This window comes from Orcinus orca, chromosome 17 (assembly GCF_937001465.1).
Source record: "Orcinus orca chromosome 17, mOrcOrc1.1, whole genome shotgun sequence".
NCBI lineage: Eukaryota > Metazoa > Chordata > Mammalia > Artiodactyla > Delphinidae > Orcinus > Orcinus orca.
In genome coordinates, this window is record NC_064575.1 from 29,094,316 (window position 1) to 29,110,733 (window position 16,418).

Consider the following 16,418-nt stretch of genomic DNA (forward strand, 5'->3'; position numbering starts at 1 on the left):
GGAGAGGGAGAGAGAGAGGGAGAGAAAGAAAGAAAGGGGATAAAATAAAATAAAGTAAAGTACGATAAAATAAAGTTATTAAAATAAAAATAAATTATTAAGAAAGAAGTTTTTAAGTAAAAAAACAAAAAGAAACGGACGGACAGAACCCTAGGACAAATGGCGAAGGCAAAGCTATACAGACAAAATCTTACATAGAAGCATACACATACCCATTCACAAAAAGAGAAAAAGGGGAAAAAATAATATATCTTGCTCTCAAAGTTCACCTCCTTAGTTTGGGATGATTCGTTGTCTATTCATGTATTCCACAGATGCAGGGTATATCAAGTTGATTGTGGAGCTTTAATCCTTTGCTTCTGAGGCTGCTGGGAGAGATTTCCCTTTCTCTTCTTTGTTCTCACAGCTCCCGGGGCTGAGCTTTGGATTTGGCCCCGCCTTTTCACCTCTTCGTGTAGATCGCCTGAGGGCGTCTGTTCTTCGCTCAGACAGGACGGGGTTAAAGGAGCCGCTGATTCGGGGGCTCTGGTTCCCTCGGGCCGGGGGGAGGGAGGGGTATGGATGCGGGGCGAGCCTGCGGCGGCAGAGGCCAGCATGACGTTGCACCAGCTGAGGCCCGCCATGCGTTCTCCCGGGGAAGTTGTCCCTGGATCACGGAACCCTGGCTGTGGTGGGCTGCACAGGGTCCCGGCGGGGGAGGTGTGGAGAGTGACCTGTGCTCTCACACAGGCTTCTTGGTGGCGGCAGCAGCAGCCTTAGCGTCTCATGCCCGTCTCTGGGGTCCCCACTTTTAGCCGCGGCTCGTGCCCACCTCTGGAGCTCCTTTAAGCAGCGCCCTTATCCCCTCTCCTCGCTCACCAGGAAACAAAGAGGGAAGAAAAAGTCCCTTGCCTCTTCGTCAGGTCCAGACTTTTCCCTGGACTCCCTCCCAGCTAGCCGTAGTGCACTAACCCCTTCAGGCTGTGTATAAGCAGCCAGTCCTCTCCCTGCACTCCGACCAAAGTCCGAAGTCCAAGCCTCAGCTCCCAGCCCCCACCCGCCCCGGCGTGTGAGCAGAGAAGCCTCTGGGGCTGGTGAGTGCCGGTCTGCACGGATCCTCTGTGCGGGAATCTCTTCGCTTTGCCCTCCACACCCCTGTTGCTGCGCCCTCGTCTGTGGCTCCGAAGCTCCCCCCTCTCCCCCCAACCCCAGTCTCTGCCCACGAATGGGCTTCCTAGTGTGTGGAAACCTTTCCTCCTTCACGGCTCCCTCCCACTGGTGCAGGTCCCGTCCCTATTCTTTTGTCTGTTTATTCTTTTTTCTTTTGCCCTACCCAGGTACGTGGGGGGTTTCTTGCCTTTTGGGAGGTCTGAGGTCTTCTGCCAGCGTTCAGTAGGTGTTCTATAGGAGCAGTTCTACGTGTAGATGTATTTCTGATGTATCTGTGGGGAGGAAGGTGATCTCTGCGTCTTACTCTTCCGCCATCTTCCTCCCAATCTAGGCATTTGTTTTAAAAAGAACTGTGATAATTATTTTATTTTTAAACAAATAATGTTACCTCATTTTAACACTACAATTTTCTTTCTTTTTTTTTTCTTCCATTTTTAAAGTCTTTATTTAATTCGTTACAGTATTCCTTCTGTTTTATGTTTTGGTTTTTTGGTGGCGAGGCATGTGGGATCCTAGCTCCCCGATCAGGGATCCAACCCACACCCCCTAACACTAATTTTCTATATGCTCTTTTCTCATGTCATTTCACTCCTGTGGACTATTATGGAAGGGCTAAGAGATTAAAGTACTGATGTCGATATATTATTTCTAAATCATTTTAGAAAAACTATTAATTTTATCACTTAATTGACTCCTCTTAACTCATGACAGTTTTAGGACTTTGTGTCTTGAAATTATTATATTCACATTCCTTTATCGTGTTTTTTAGAAAATTACTATAAAATGTGATTCTGCCAAGTGCTTAAGTTTATGCTTTTATATTAAAAACCTGTTTTTTAAATTTCTCCTCCCAACCCTTTTCTCCAATTAGGCTTCAATGTTAGCTGCAGAAAATGACCCATATGGGCCTTTGCCACCAGGCTGGGGTAAGCTAATATGTTGTTGGTAAAAATACCTGAAATGTATATATAGCAAATAGTTATTAAATGCTACGCTCACTCTGTTTTCAGAAAAAAGAGTGGATTCAACAGACAGAGTTTACTTTGTGAATCATAACACAAAAACAACCCAGTGGGAGGATCCCAGAACTCAAGGGTATGTATATACTGCAGCCTTACTTAAGTGATCTTACACATGTCTGAAGATGAAATCAAGTAAACCTTGATTCAGACATTTTTAGCACCTAGAAAATGATCACCTTGTGATTGTAACTTTATCTTTTAGCCTACAGAATGAAGAACCCCTGCCAGAAGGCTGGGAAATTAGGTATACCCGGGAAGGCGTTAGGTACTTTGTTGATCATAACACAAGAACAACAACATTCAAAGATCCTCGCAATGGGAAGTCATCTGTGTAAGTGAAGTTCTTAAATGCTGTTTAATGAGGATATAAAGTTTCATTTCTAATTTAGCGTCAAGTTTAGCAACAAATTTTACTTTGTGTATTAAGAAAATCTACACAAGTAATACCCTAGTATACCTGCCTTTGCCCTACTTTATTACAGAATGGATTTGTGGCACATAATTCCTTAATAAGAACAATAGCAAATATTTAGTGATTATACTATGTGTCAAGGATTCTTTTAAGCACTTTATATAAATTAGCTTTTTATCTTCCAAAAATTCCTTGAGGTAGATACTGTTATTTTCCAAGTGTAGAAACAGGCTTAGGGAGCATAACTAACTTTTGCAAAATCATAACGGCAAGTAATGGAAGTGGTTTCAGACCAAGGCAGTCTGTCCGCAGAGTGTGCTCTTAAGAGATGCATCATGCTGCTGCAACGTCAGAGAATGAGACATTCAACAAAATTGAATTTTCCAGGTAAAAAATAGCTTAATTATTTGAAAGATCTCTCCTTCATCCTTACTCTTAGGTGTGACATCTTTGCATCACTAAGAAAATAGAAGCAGCCATAAAGTTTTTTACAAATTCCTACCATTACATCTATCTGCCTACCAGTATCTGTCTTCCCTCTTTGTTCTAAAGATGAACTGTCATTGTTCCTATCAAAGGCCAGTCCCTCTGGTGGTACACTAGATCTTCCCCCTCTTTTCCAATTAACTGCTCCATGAGTGATCATGTTTCTGTCTTCCATCTTTCTCTGATGAATTATTCTCATCATCTATTAATTCTCTTAGATTGAAAATGAACAAGTAGAAAGCCATAACTCTTCAACTTATAAATCCATTCAGTGAAAATTCATTTTTATTGCCACCCTTTACAAGAAAACTAACTGAATGAGTTGTCTCTATATTGCTGTTTCTAATTTCTCTCTCAGACTGACAACAAGGAAGTTTCACTGACCCTGACCTTACTAAGGGTACCAGTGACCTCCACATAGTTGAGGGGTTGTTTTGCAGTTCTGTTTTGACACAATAAGGAGGATTTGACAAAAATTTCTCTCTCCTGGCAAAAGTATCAATAGTACAGGGACTCAACTTTCATGATTTCCTTCTGCCTTTTTGGTCTTACCTCTTCCTCTGTTTTTTGGGGTCCTCCTTTTCTCTTTAGCCTGTTAACATTGAAGTACCCAGAGCTCTGTCCTTAGATCTCTTTCCTTTTTTGTCCGTGCTCATTCTCTTGGTGAATCTTATCCAGTGTCATGCTTTTTAAAAAATTTCTATATGCTGATGACTCACAAATATTATCTCTAGCTTTTCACTTTTCACTTGAAATTTTGTTTCATATATTCAGCTGCTTACTTGATAACTCTGTTCATAACTTTTTCCTGATAACTGCTGTCAATCAGGCTTGTTCTGCCTGGGCTATTTCCATCTCAGTTGAAGGCAAGTCCACTCTTAGATGTGCTTGAGCCAGAAATCTTGGAATTATCCTCAACTGCTCTTTCTCTGTTACCTCACATACAGTCCATCAAGAATTCTAGTTACCGCACCTTCAGAAGGTATCCAGGACCAGCTGTGTCTCGCCACATCCACCGCCACCACTTTGGTCCAAGCTACCACGCTCTCTCACTTGGAGTGGTGCCTCTTAAGTATTGCTCTGGTTTCTACCCACACCTCATGTAATACTATTCTCCATAAAGCAGCAAGACTTTTTAATTTTTTTCTTTTAATTTAAGTAAAAAGTTATTCCTTTGCAGAAAACCCTTCAGTGGTTTCCATCTCAATCAGAGTGAAAAGCAAAGTACTTACAGTGGCCTCCAAGCCCTTATGGCATCTGACCCCTATTACCTCTTCAACCTCATCTCTGATATTTCTTCTCATTCACTCTGCTTCAGCTTCCCTGGCCACTTAGCTGTACCTCAGACATCTGAGGCTTCCACATCTCGGCTTTCATTTCCTCTGCTTGGTATGCTCTTTCCCTCAATATTATCTATATGGCTTATGCCCACCATGTTTTTGCTCAAATACTGCTTTATCTGTGAACACTACTCTGTTTACCCTTTTCACAATTTAAAAATTCTTCCCCACTTCACTCCTTGTCCTTTTTTTTTTTTTGCGGTACGCGGGCCTCTCACTGCCGCGGCCTCTCCCGCCGCGGAGCACAGGCTCCGGTCACGCAGGCTCAGCAGCCATGGCTCACGGGCCCAGCCGCTCCGTGGCAGGTGGGATCTTCCCGGACCGGAGCACGAACCCGTATCCCCTGCATCGGCAGGCAGACTCTCAACCACTGTGCCACCAGGGAAGCCCCACTGCTTGTCCTTTTTACACTGCCTTTTCTTCCTTCTTGAGGAGTGGGAGTAGTGAGATATTTATCCCCTTCTAACACTGAATGTATATTGATAGTATACTTATTCATTCTATTTCTTGTCTATCTCCTTCACTAGTACATAGGCTGCACAAAACAGGTATTTTAATCTGTTTTATTAACCAATAATACTCTCACTATCTAGAATAGTGCCAGATACATACAGTGCATTCTGTAAATATTTGTTGAATGAATTCACTTGAACCTGACAACAAAAGAGAACATTTTCCATCCATTCCAAAATGTTCCCTAAGACTCTGAAAGTTCTTTATGCTTCTCTCTTGTGACTAGTCTCAATGTGACTAGAACCTATCCCTACATGCCACCCACCCTGCTTCTTCCCTCACTGGCTAGCTGAACTGGGTGACTGGATATCACTTCTTCCTAGGAACTCAATTTTGCTTTGCTTACTCTCTCCAGCAATATTTGTTTCGATTTCAGATTAGTTTTAAGATGTGGTAGAATTTCCTTTCATGTCTCTTCTATCTAGAGCCTTTCTCCTCCTTGGATTTAAGGGTTGTCGAGAAGTTTTTTTTGAAATAGTCAGGGGGGCTTCCCTGGTGGCGCAGTGGTTGAGAGTCCGCCTGCCGATGCACGGGACACAGGTTCGTGCCCCGGTCTGGGAAGATCCCACATGCCCTGGAGCGGCTAGGTCCATGAGCCATGGCCACGGGGCCTGTGCTCCACAACGGGAGAGGCAACAGCAGTGAGAGGCCCGCGTACCACAAAAAAAAAAAAAAAGAAATAGTCAGTAGTAGACTTTAGTATTTTATTTAACTAACTTCTTTTTTTTTTTAATAACATAGCTTTTTATTTTTGCAATCTAATATATGGTTGAAATCTAAAATGTGGTTGAAACCATGGCCTCCCAAAACGTGTAGAAAAAGCAACATATACCATCCACAGACAATTCCTGTTGCCAGTCCTGGTGTTAACAACAAAATTCAATTTTATATTTTTATATTATAGGTATCATGCCTACATGATGACATGTATCATGCCTGTTGGTTTTTTCCTCCCCTGCAATCTACATTCCTGCAAATCCTAATGTCAGTTTATTTTTGTTTTCTAATAAAAATGTAAATCTCAATATGTTAGTGAGAATTAACCCTTTTTTTTTAGTCCAAGGCTTTTATTGAGCACATTATTATAATTTTTTAATCATTAAAGATCTAAAACGTATAATATGAGTAAGACTTTAGGAATTTATATTTAAAGTTTTTCCACCTACTTACATGTCCAACAATAAGGAATTGGTCCAATAAGAATTAACCCTTTGAAACATTTTTTTCCCCTACAGTACTCTGTTAGGACTGCTGGATTATTTGAAAATCTGTCAGGTTTTTTTTAATATCCTTTTAAAATTTTTTTTAATTTTATTTTATTTTGCAATATATTTGATTTACAATGTTGTGTTAGTTTCAGGTGTACAGCAAAGTGATTTAGTTATACATATACATGTATCTATTCTTTTTCAGATTCTTTTCTGATATAGGTTATTACAGAGTATTGAGTAGAGTTCCCTGTGCTGTACCCTTGTTGATTATCTATTTTATTTTTTAATATTTTTTTGCCAGGCAAAAGTATTTATGTGTGGATTTACGTTTTTTCCCCCCAATGGAAAGGTAGCTTTAATGTGCTAAAAGGATTCTTTTGACCTCTAGCTAAATTTGGGATGTTACAGAAGTTCCCTAAAACATCTCAAAGAGAGAGATTAAACTAATTAGATTTATTTGGTATGTTGAATTACATGGGAAGCATTGTCAAATGAGTGATGATAAACCTTCTTAGGTTATATGGGTAAATGTTATTAATATAAATGTTCTAGAAATTATATGCAGTTCCTAAAATTGGATATGTCCTGGTATAATGTTATGTCATAACTTTAGTTATTATCTTAAGATGTTATATGTTGCATAAATAACCAAATTTCTTGGTCAATTGCATTGTAATCAGGTCTTTAACCATGCCATTTTAAGTCTTTGACATTTATATTACTCTGATGCTTTTACAAAAATGAAGATCTTCAAGAAGGTTCATAGAAAGGACTTTTTTACAAATACAGGTTTCTGATAACTTTTAAATCATACCACCAAACTGGGTAAGAAATTACAGAACTCTAATGGAAAACCTGATGGCTTCATAAACTGCTAACAAGAGATCAGGATCAATAAGAATTAATTACATGGGACTGAATGAACTGATGAGTACAATTGATGTTTTATGACTTTTGTCTGAAACAGTAGTGGCTTTTAATAATTTTTTTCCAAATATGAGGAAACCTTCCCTGTTAAGCTAACTATGACTATGTATCATATACATAAATATTTAAATTCTATCACATATTATCACTGTTTTATACATTTTTTATTTATTTTGAGTTACCAACATATTTAATTTTGTTGCTGCTTCTCCACTCTGTTATCTGGGATTGTACCCCTTCTTCTTAAAAAATACTTTTTACTATTACCCTTTAGTTTGTTATGCTAATGACAAATCTGTTTTTGATTTTCTGTAAATGTTATAATTTTTTTTCCAAAAGATGCTTTTGCTTGCATACAATTCTTAGGTTTGCTGTTACATCCTTTTGGCACATTAACTAACTTTCTTTACAAACGATCCATCCATACACATAATCTCCCTCTTTGTGTATGTTGTGTGTCCTCATTGCTCAAGTCTCTGTTGGCCCACTAAATATATCTTTACTTCTCTCCCAACAAGTAACCTTCCTATGGTCATTTGTAGGACCCTGGTACACTCTAATTTCATACTAAATGTTAAATATCTAGCTTTATTATGAATTAACATATGGTTTGTTTTTGTTTTTCTTTAGAACTAAAGGTGGTCCACAGATTGCTTATGAACGCAGCTTTAGGTGGAAACTTGCTCACTTCCGTTATTTGTGCCAGGTACTACGGTGGTAAATAAATCTTCTGTTCATAATCATTTAGTTTTATCTTTACCCAATACATGTCCTGTAACTTACATGATATTACGATATTATTTTTTGTTTTTAGTCTAATGCACTACCCAGTCATGTAAAGATCAATGTGTCCCGGCAGACATTGTTCGAAGATTCCTTTCAACAGGTAAGAAAGATGTTATCAGAATAAAATTGTACAGTCAGCCCTCTGTATCGGCAGGTACAGCATCCATGGATTCAGCCAACAGTGGATAGAAAATATTCCAGGGTGGCTTGGAAGGGGGACTCCAGAAAGTTTCGAAAGGCAAAATTTGAACTTTCTGCAGCCAGCAAATTCAGGCATACCTTGCTTTATTGTGCTTTAGTTTATTTCGCTTTGCAGGTACTGTGTTTTTTTACAGATTGAAGGTTTATGACAGCCTTGTGTTGAGCAGGTCTCTTGGCACCATTTTTCCAACAGCATTTGCTCACTTGGTGTCTCTGTGTCACATTTTCATAATTTCTTGAAATATTCCAAACTTTTTCATTACTATTAATTTGTTATGGTGGTCTGTGATCAGTGATCTTTGATTTACTATTGCCAAAAGATTATGACTTGCTCAGATGATAGCCTTTTTTTAACAATAAAGAATTTTTGAATTAAGGTATGTACGTTGTCTTTTTAGACAAAATGCTATTGCACAGTTAATAGACTATAATACAGTGTAAACATGACTTTTATATGCACTGGGAAGCCAACAAATTCGTGTAGATTGAGTTATTTTGATATTCTCTTTATTGCAGTGGTCTAGAACCAAACCTCTAATATCTCCAAGGCATGCCTGTATTCATGTAGTGTTTATATTGTATTAGGTATTATAAGTAATTTAGAGACGATTTAAAATATATGGGAAGATATGCATAGGTTGGGCATCCTTAGATTTTGGTACCTGTGGGGGTGTCCTGGAACCAATGTACCTCGGATACTGAGAGAGACTGTACAACTTGAGTCACTGTATTCTGTATATCTAAAGGGAGTTAGGGCTTAGAAATGTTAAACCATTCAGAACACAGCTGTAACAATGACTACCACTTACTGAGTGCCCATTACAATAATAGTCATAATAAACCCCATCGTGCATTGAGTGACTGCCATATGCTTAGCACTGGCACCTTAGAGTTATCATTTCATTTACTTCATCCTCACAACGTCCCTTTGAGATGGCTCCTGTTGTTATCTCCATTTTGCAGACACAGTACCTAGGCTGAGAGACAAAATCATCCTGCCGTGAATTAGATTACTAAAAGAAAGCTTAAAGAGCTTGTGGAACAAGTTGACACATTTTGACACTTATTTACTTTTCTAAGACTTTGTTAACTCAAACAAAAAAGACATGATAATGCTACTAAACTATTTAAAATTAGATTGGTATAGGTACTGTATTCCATTTAAATGTTCCTCTAATAATCCTAGTGTTAATTCTTACCTCCTCTCGGTTTCTGTTTAAGCGTCATGATCTCAGACCTTGTTGGAGCACTCCGTTTAAGATGATGAACTAAAATTCCCTTTGTGTACAGGTACATAGGGACTTTTATGTATACAAGCCAAAATGGAATAACAACTCTCTCAAGTCAGTGATGTTCAAACCTTAGCTTCATTTTAATAACTGTTGGAGTTTGGACAAGATACTAATATAGCTGTTTATTATCAAAACTTCTTTTGGTTTGAGTTGATAAATTCTTAGCTAGGCCCAAGCTCTGTGTGAACTTTGTTTTAGTAAGTAAGTGCACATCTAAATTCATGGTAGATTTTACTTTGCTTTGTCCCCTGGCCTGGGGAGAATCGTGCTGTGCAAGACTGAGCCAATGACTTCCAGTGAAGTGGAGGCCTGCACAGGTGAGCTGTGCCCCAACCCAGACCAGTCTTGGCTTTGGGAAGTAATTCATTTTTATCCAGAATTAAAGCCTATTTACTAGTAACTTTAGTATAAGCCTTTAAGGATTATAAAAATTTGGTATAGATACTATTTTAAGATATACTTTTTTATGCTTAAATTTATAATCTTATAAATAATTCTTCACAATAGCTGAGTTCCTTTCCTACTGAGAAATGGAATGTGTGGTATAAGCAGGACCTCTAATAACTTTTGCTTCTCAGTAAGTGTTGCTAGCCAAAAAAACTTCCAAGTCACCTTTTAAAGATTCTGGTAAAATTTGGAGAGTGACAGAGGAGGGAATATTTTCTAACCTTAAAAACTTTTCTGTGTCAAACTGTTCCTCTCTGCTACTAACCCAAAGTAGGACTACCATTTAATACCAGAAGACGGGAAAGAGATTTATGAAAGTGTATCAGAGAAAGCTTAGGGGAGTAAGATACATCTTTGCTAGTTTGTGGAACAAACCAGTTATCTCTTGAGTTAAAAGCATTGTTGTATAAGGTAAGGAAATGTGTAATTTTTGAAAATACAGATGAAATTAAAATAAAATTGTTTTGGAGGAAACTTGTGTTATACGTGAGTGATTAAATATCCTTGTTTTTGTTTTTAATTAGATTATGGCATTAAAACCCTATGACTTGAGGAGGCGATTATATGTAATATTTAGAGGAGAAGAAGGACTTGATTATGGTGGTCTAGCAAGGTAAAATAAAAACCATATCTGCTTTGAAATAAGTGTATCTCCATTGTATGCAGTGGGTATATTCTTGAAATGATACATTTTTTCAACAGCAATCCAAAATTATTTTTAAAAACAAAAATTGAAATATTCACATAAGTCTAGCAGTAACCATTATTATTATTATGTTGGTTATCCAGTACATTTTCTCTGCCTATTAGGTTGACCCTTGAAAACATGGGGGTTAGGGATGCTGACCCCTACATTGTCAAAAATCTGCATACTGCTGTCTCTGCTTCAGAAACAAAGGAGTATAGGATTAATAGATACAAACTACTATACATAAAATAGATAAGCAACAAGGATTTACTGTATAGCACAGGAAATTATATTCAGTATCTTGTACAAACCTGTAATGGAATATAGTCTGAAAAAAATATAACTGAATCACTTTGCTGTACACCTTAAACTAACACAATATTGTAAATCAACTATATTTCAATTAAAAACAAAACAAAACAAAGGAATTGATAAGTGACTCACCCAAGGGCAGGAAGCTGAAGGAGTTTGGATAGAATCTGGACTTGAACCCTAGTTCTTTTGATTCCACACACTGTTATCTCTAATTGAACACAGACATTTCCCCACACTTAAAGATTTGTAAAATGAAAATATAGGTACCATGTTTATTGAAAACAATCCACATAAAAGGGGACCTGCAAAGTTCAAAAGCATGTTTTTCAAGGGTCAACTGTATATAAGTTTGAATATATATGTGATATTGTACATACTTGCTGTTTTTTAAAACAGAATTGATCATACAATATGCACAATATAGCAGCCTGATTTTGTTATTTTTTTATATCATGGACATCTTTCTGTATCATATATAGAGCTAATACTAATGGTTGCGCAATACTCCATTGTCTGGAGATAGCATAATTATTGGATCAGCATCCATAAGGTTGTTTCTCATTCTTTGCTATTGTATCAGTTTATGCTGGTTTTATGTTTGTGTTTTTAATCCAGTCTGAGTCCTTTTGAGAATAAAGTTTTCCACATTCACTAAGTATATTGTTAACAGGCACTTGTGAAGCAATAAGAATGGGCAATCCTTTTTATTTAATTTTTTCCCCTCAATTGCTTTGCCCAAACCTAATTTGACAGCAATTTATTTTTTAGTAAAACACTTTCATTAAATATTTCCAAAGAATTAAACTTGCTTTTCATAGAAACAACTCTCTTTTTGAACTCATATTTCACAGGTGTACAGAATTACATAATCACAATTTTAGCACAGCTGGCTTTTAAAAAGAGTTGTGGGACTAGGTACAACTGGTGGAGGTATATATGTGGGATTATCAGAGCTGGTTGTATTAACATATTTTCTATCTAAAACATTATTAAGTTTTTTCTGAAAAGAAACTACCTGTCACAATGGATATTCATATCACATCTATTGGGATTTGTCTCAATTTCAGAAATGTTCAGACATTAAAAAGAAAGGTACATCTTAGAAATGAAATACAGTATTATTTTTACAGTGTCTGACTTTATAACAGTCACATCCTTATCTGAACCCTTTTTTACCTTAACTGTTTGGGTTTTATTTTATATTTTGATGGTTTTAATGCATATAATGTATGTAGTCAGTTACTCCACACCGTGATTTTCTTATTCCCAAATTCTTTATTTTGATTCATGTATTGGTTTTGGTTTAGTCAGGAGTTCACAAGGGTGACATATTCCTGTAGTTTTGCATGCTTGAGAACGTGTTTTCTGTTGCTTTTGTATTTAAACAACAACTTCACTAGATGTAAGTTTCTCACACAACACTAGTTCCTCCAGTACTCTGTAGACATTGTTTTCCTGTCTTCTAGTATTGAATGTAAGCGCTGTGAAGTGGGAGGCCAGCACCTTGTAGGAAGCTTTTTCCTCTGGGTGCCCACATAGGCCTTTTCTTTGAAGTTCATTAATTTCATTGTTGATTGTTTTATATCTTTTTTTAGAAACATATTAAGATCTTCCTTAATTTAAGGGAAATTTTCTTCTATTATGTCTTTGAATATTTTTTCTGTTCCATTTGTTCCATTTTTCTTCAGGAACATCAATCATGGGTATGTGGAATCTCCTTTGTCAGTCTTATATGTCTGTCATCTTTTCTCTGATCATTTTTATCTTTGTGCTTTTTCATTTTGTTTTGATTTTTCTGAAGCCTATCCTCATGTCACTGTTTGCAGTACTGCCCTACATTTTGCTGCTTCTAATGTGATTTTTCATTGTTAGTGGTTTTACTGTTTTCTTCTCTAGGCTCTGCTAGTTCATTTGTCGTCTAATAATTTTTTCAACCTCTTGTAACTCTTTAGTTCATTTGAGAGTGTGTGGAAGAATATGTTGAAAGGGAACTCTTTGCCTCTTGCTAGTTAGAATTTTTCTTTTTTCTTACCATTAGAGTATAGGTTAGATGCCATGTGGTAGTCATTCTTTTTTTGAATTTACTCAGTTTTCTCTGGGCTGTTGTTTGCTAAAAGTAATCTGCAACAACTGGGAATTTTATTTCTAGTTTTTGTGTCTAAACACATTCTCACTAGATCTGTTCAGTCCTCTTCCCTGGGTACATGTCTTACTTCTGCCTCATTACAGTGCGAAGTCGACTTGCTTCTGCTACTTATGTTGGGACTGGATTTCGTTTTATAAATTGGTGTTTATCATTTCTCAGTTGATTTAGACTCCCTTCTCTACCCTTCAGTAAGTCTCCAAGATTGTGTTTTAAAAGTTTTGGAAAAACATTTGTAAACAGGCTGCCAGGCCAGATCTAACCTGCACAGTGATGGCCCCCCATTGTGATTTTAAATTATTTTACGTTACTTAACGACATTAAAGGAAATCACTAGATTATGCCTGTGAATCAAGATTTCTGGCTTATCTTTAAAATCACATACCCAACTTCTCACATGGCATCAGTTGACCGAATCAGAGTAGCTTCTTCCCCTATAGGGTAGCATACACTCTTTTTCACTTCCTGCCCACCACTGCCAAGTTGTCTAATGACTATGATTATATGCCTGGAAGTAATTCTTCCTTAAGACTGATGATAACTTTTATCAGGGATACAATGAGGAATAGGGGGTTGTGGCTAAGTAGAGAATGTCAGCCCATGCAGAGAAGGAAACCCCTTGTACTCACCTACTGATACCTGTAGACATTTGAGTTTGGAACCCTGCATTAGAAGAAATTGCTGTTGAAGAGAGTCTTTGCAAATTGAGTTTATTTTGTAATATAAATTATTAATCTTTAGTTGGGTTTTGTATATTGGACTTTTTAAAATGAGGCAAACTAGGTGGTAATAAGTTAGAGAATGCCTATCACATTTAAAGATTTCATCTTTTAAAATTTTAGTTCCTTTTTTAATGCATTGGCAAGAAAAAATGTAAACTGTTCCATAGCAGCAGTGCTCTGTCTCTCAGTATCACCAGCAAATATTCATTAAAACCTATTGCATATAGGTTGTAGGATGCCTATGAGAGTTAAAGATATAAAAAATATATAGAGGTATGGCTTTTGTTTTTGAGGAGCTTACAGTCTCGTGGATGTAGTGGTCAAGTGGGCCAGTCAAGTGCAGAAAAATGACTACTGTTGTGAGGTTGTTACCACAAAGTAAAGTATTCAGTGACTGAGACACTGAATACACTGAAAATTGCTTCAAAAAATTGCTAAAGTGGAATTAATCTAAGCTGGACTTGAAAGAGAAAGTGGGATCCCCATAGGCTAAGTTGACGTGGAGGATTCATACACAAACAAAAATATGGCATAGGAAGAAGCACGCTATATGTCAGAAACACCAAGTTTATAGTTTGGCAACTCAGGAACTGGCAGGTAACTTGGAATGGAGGGCTACATTGCAGAGAAACTTAAATGGAGGGCTAAGGAATTGGACAGCAGAGTTGTTAAAGGCTGTTGAGCAGAGGTATGATGTATGGATGGATGTATTTAAGATCTGTTTTTAAATTCATACGTATGGGTGCTAAAAATAATGTTGACCTATTTTCTTGTAGAGAATGGTTTTTCTTGCTTTCACATGAAGTTTTGAACCCCATGTATTGCTTGTTTGAGTATGCTGGCAAGAACAACTACTGTCTGCAGATAAATCCAGCATCAACCATTAATCCAGACCATCTTTCATACTTCTGTTTCATTGGTCGCTTTATTGCTATGGTGAGTCCTGACTTTCCATTACCTATTTATTTATTTAAACTTTGCTTATTTCAAAAGTATTTTAGAGAGGACTTTTTAAAAAATTATACGCATTATCCTTGATTATATGTGTTCACAAATTTTCTTACCAAGGAAGTTTGCCCAGGGAGTATCAATATATAGTTTATTTTTTGAGTACCTGTGTGAAATCAAGATTATGAATATGAAGATTATTGATATAGCCACTTGGTCTTTAAAAGTCCTTTCATTTAAGCCTAATTATAGTATGACCACTTTTCTATAACAGGAAAATCTGAGTTGTATAGTAATTGAACTCGATTAATGTTTTTGGAATTTTCAGAGCTTTGCAGAAGGTCTTGTGGGACTATGGCCTTCTTGAGAAGTGTTTGTATTTATTTATTTGCACTTTATTGTCTGTTCATTCACTTAGCAAATATTTGAGTGCCTACTACTATGTGGTATCATAGTATGAGAGGGATGAAACCATGAAAAAAAGACACAGTCCCTGTTCTCAGGGATCTAAATTCTGTTAGAGGGAGGCAAAGAATAAATAAGTAGGTACTGAAGGAAAGGCAGTGTTACTCTTTTATTTAATATGATTAGAGGAGGCCTCTGATGGGTAACACATGAACAGAAATAAGAAGAAAGTAAGGGGTTGAATCATGCAAATATTTTGGAGAACAATATTCTAGGCATAGGGAACAGCAAGAAAAATGGGTCTTAGGTGGAAGTACATTTGTGAATGAAAAATGTCATGGCTGGAGCAGAGTATCTGAGAGAGAATGTGGTAGGAGATGAGGTTGAGAGGTAGTGTGTGGAATCTTTGGGAAATTCCCTTAAGCATTTTGAGCAGGGAGTGACATAGTCTAAGTAACATAATGTGACTTAGGTTTTATTAAGCTGACTTTCCTGCTGTGTAGAAAGAGACTGTAGTTGAGGGCAAAGGAATGCAAGAAGAGGAGCAGGAAGACCACTTGCAGCAACCCAGGTGAGTGGCAGTAGTGGCTTGGACTTGAATGGTGTAGCAGTGGAGGAAGTGAGGCGTGCTTTGGATTCTGGATATATTCTGCAGGTAGAGCCAGCAGGGTCTCCTGACCATTTAGATGCAGGGTGTGAGGGAGAGTCAAGTACGGCACCAAGCTGTCTGGTTGCAGTTGCCGTTTCTCAGGACAGCAGGGTTGTGGCCAGAGGAAATGTGGGGGGTGGAGGGAGTCCAGAATTGGAATTCGGTTTGTTTAAGATGCCTGCAGACACTCAAGTGGAGATGTAGAATAGGTAGTTGGATATACAGGGCTGGCCATGAGGGGATATCAAGGTAAGGCGTGTGACCATTTAAAGAGTAAGTGTGGACAGAGAAGACATTTAAGGACATGTAAACTGGGGAGATAAGAAGGAACCAGCAAAAGAGCTGAGGCAGAGGAGGAGATAGGAGAATCAAATAACGGTTTCCAGAAGACAGAGGAAGAAGGAAGTGTGTTTCCAGAAGGAAGAAGTGGTCAACTGTGTCCGATGCTGGTAGGCTGAGCAAGTTGAGGTCTGAGAAGTAACCCTTTGACTTGGCCAGGTGAATGATACTCAGGGGCAGTGGAGAGGAACGATTGGAGGGAGTGAAAGGAAGAGAGAATGCAAGGAGAAGTGGAGACAACAAATATAAGCAGATCTTTTTAAAGAAGCTTGCTATAAAGGACTATAGAGAAGTTGGGCAGTAACCAGAAGTACGTAAGGAACCAAGAATAGGAGGAGGATGAAACATCTTCTCTGTTGATGATAAGAGAAGAAAGAATTTGAGGATGTCAGCGAGATAGGGAATATGGGAGCAATGACCTTG

The 16,418-nt window shown here is 37.7% G+C and overlaps 1 protein-coding gene across 2 annotated transcripts in view; it reads left to right on the plus strand.

Annotated features, from left to right (window-relative positions):
- WWP1 (WW domain containing E3 ubiquitin protein ligase 1) overlaps positions 1–16,418 on the plus strand; it is a 117,295-nt gene that overhangs the window by 83,338 nt on the left and 17,539 nt on the right. For both annotated transcript variants that reach the window (XM_049700392.1, XM_033439805.2), the window contains 7 exons: positions 2,021–2,075; positions 2,160–2,244; positions 2,374–2,502; positions 7,691–7,766; positions 7,875–7,946; positions 10,311–10,399; positions 14,431–14,590. In XM_049700392.1, coding sequence (XP_049556349.1) covers positions 2,021–2,075; positions 2,160–2,244; positions 2,374–2,502; positions 7,691–7,766; positions 7,875–7,946; positions 10,311–10,399; positions 14,431–14,590 — 666 coding nt within the window. The remainder of the gene's footprint in view (positions 1–2,020; positions 2,076–2,159; positions 2,245–2,373; positions 2,503–7,690; positions 7,767–7,874; positions 7,947–10,310; positions 10,400–14,430; positions 14,591–16,418) is intronic.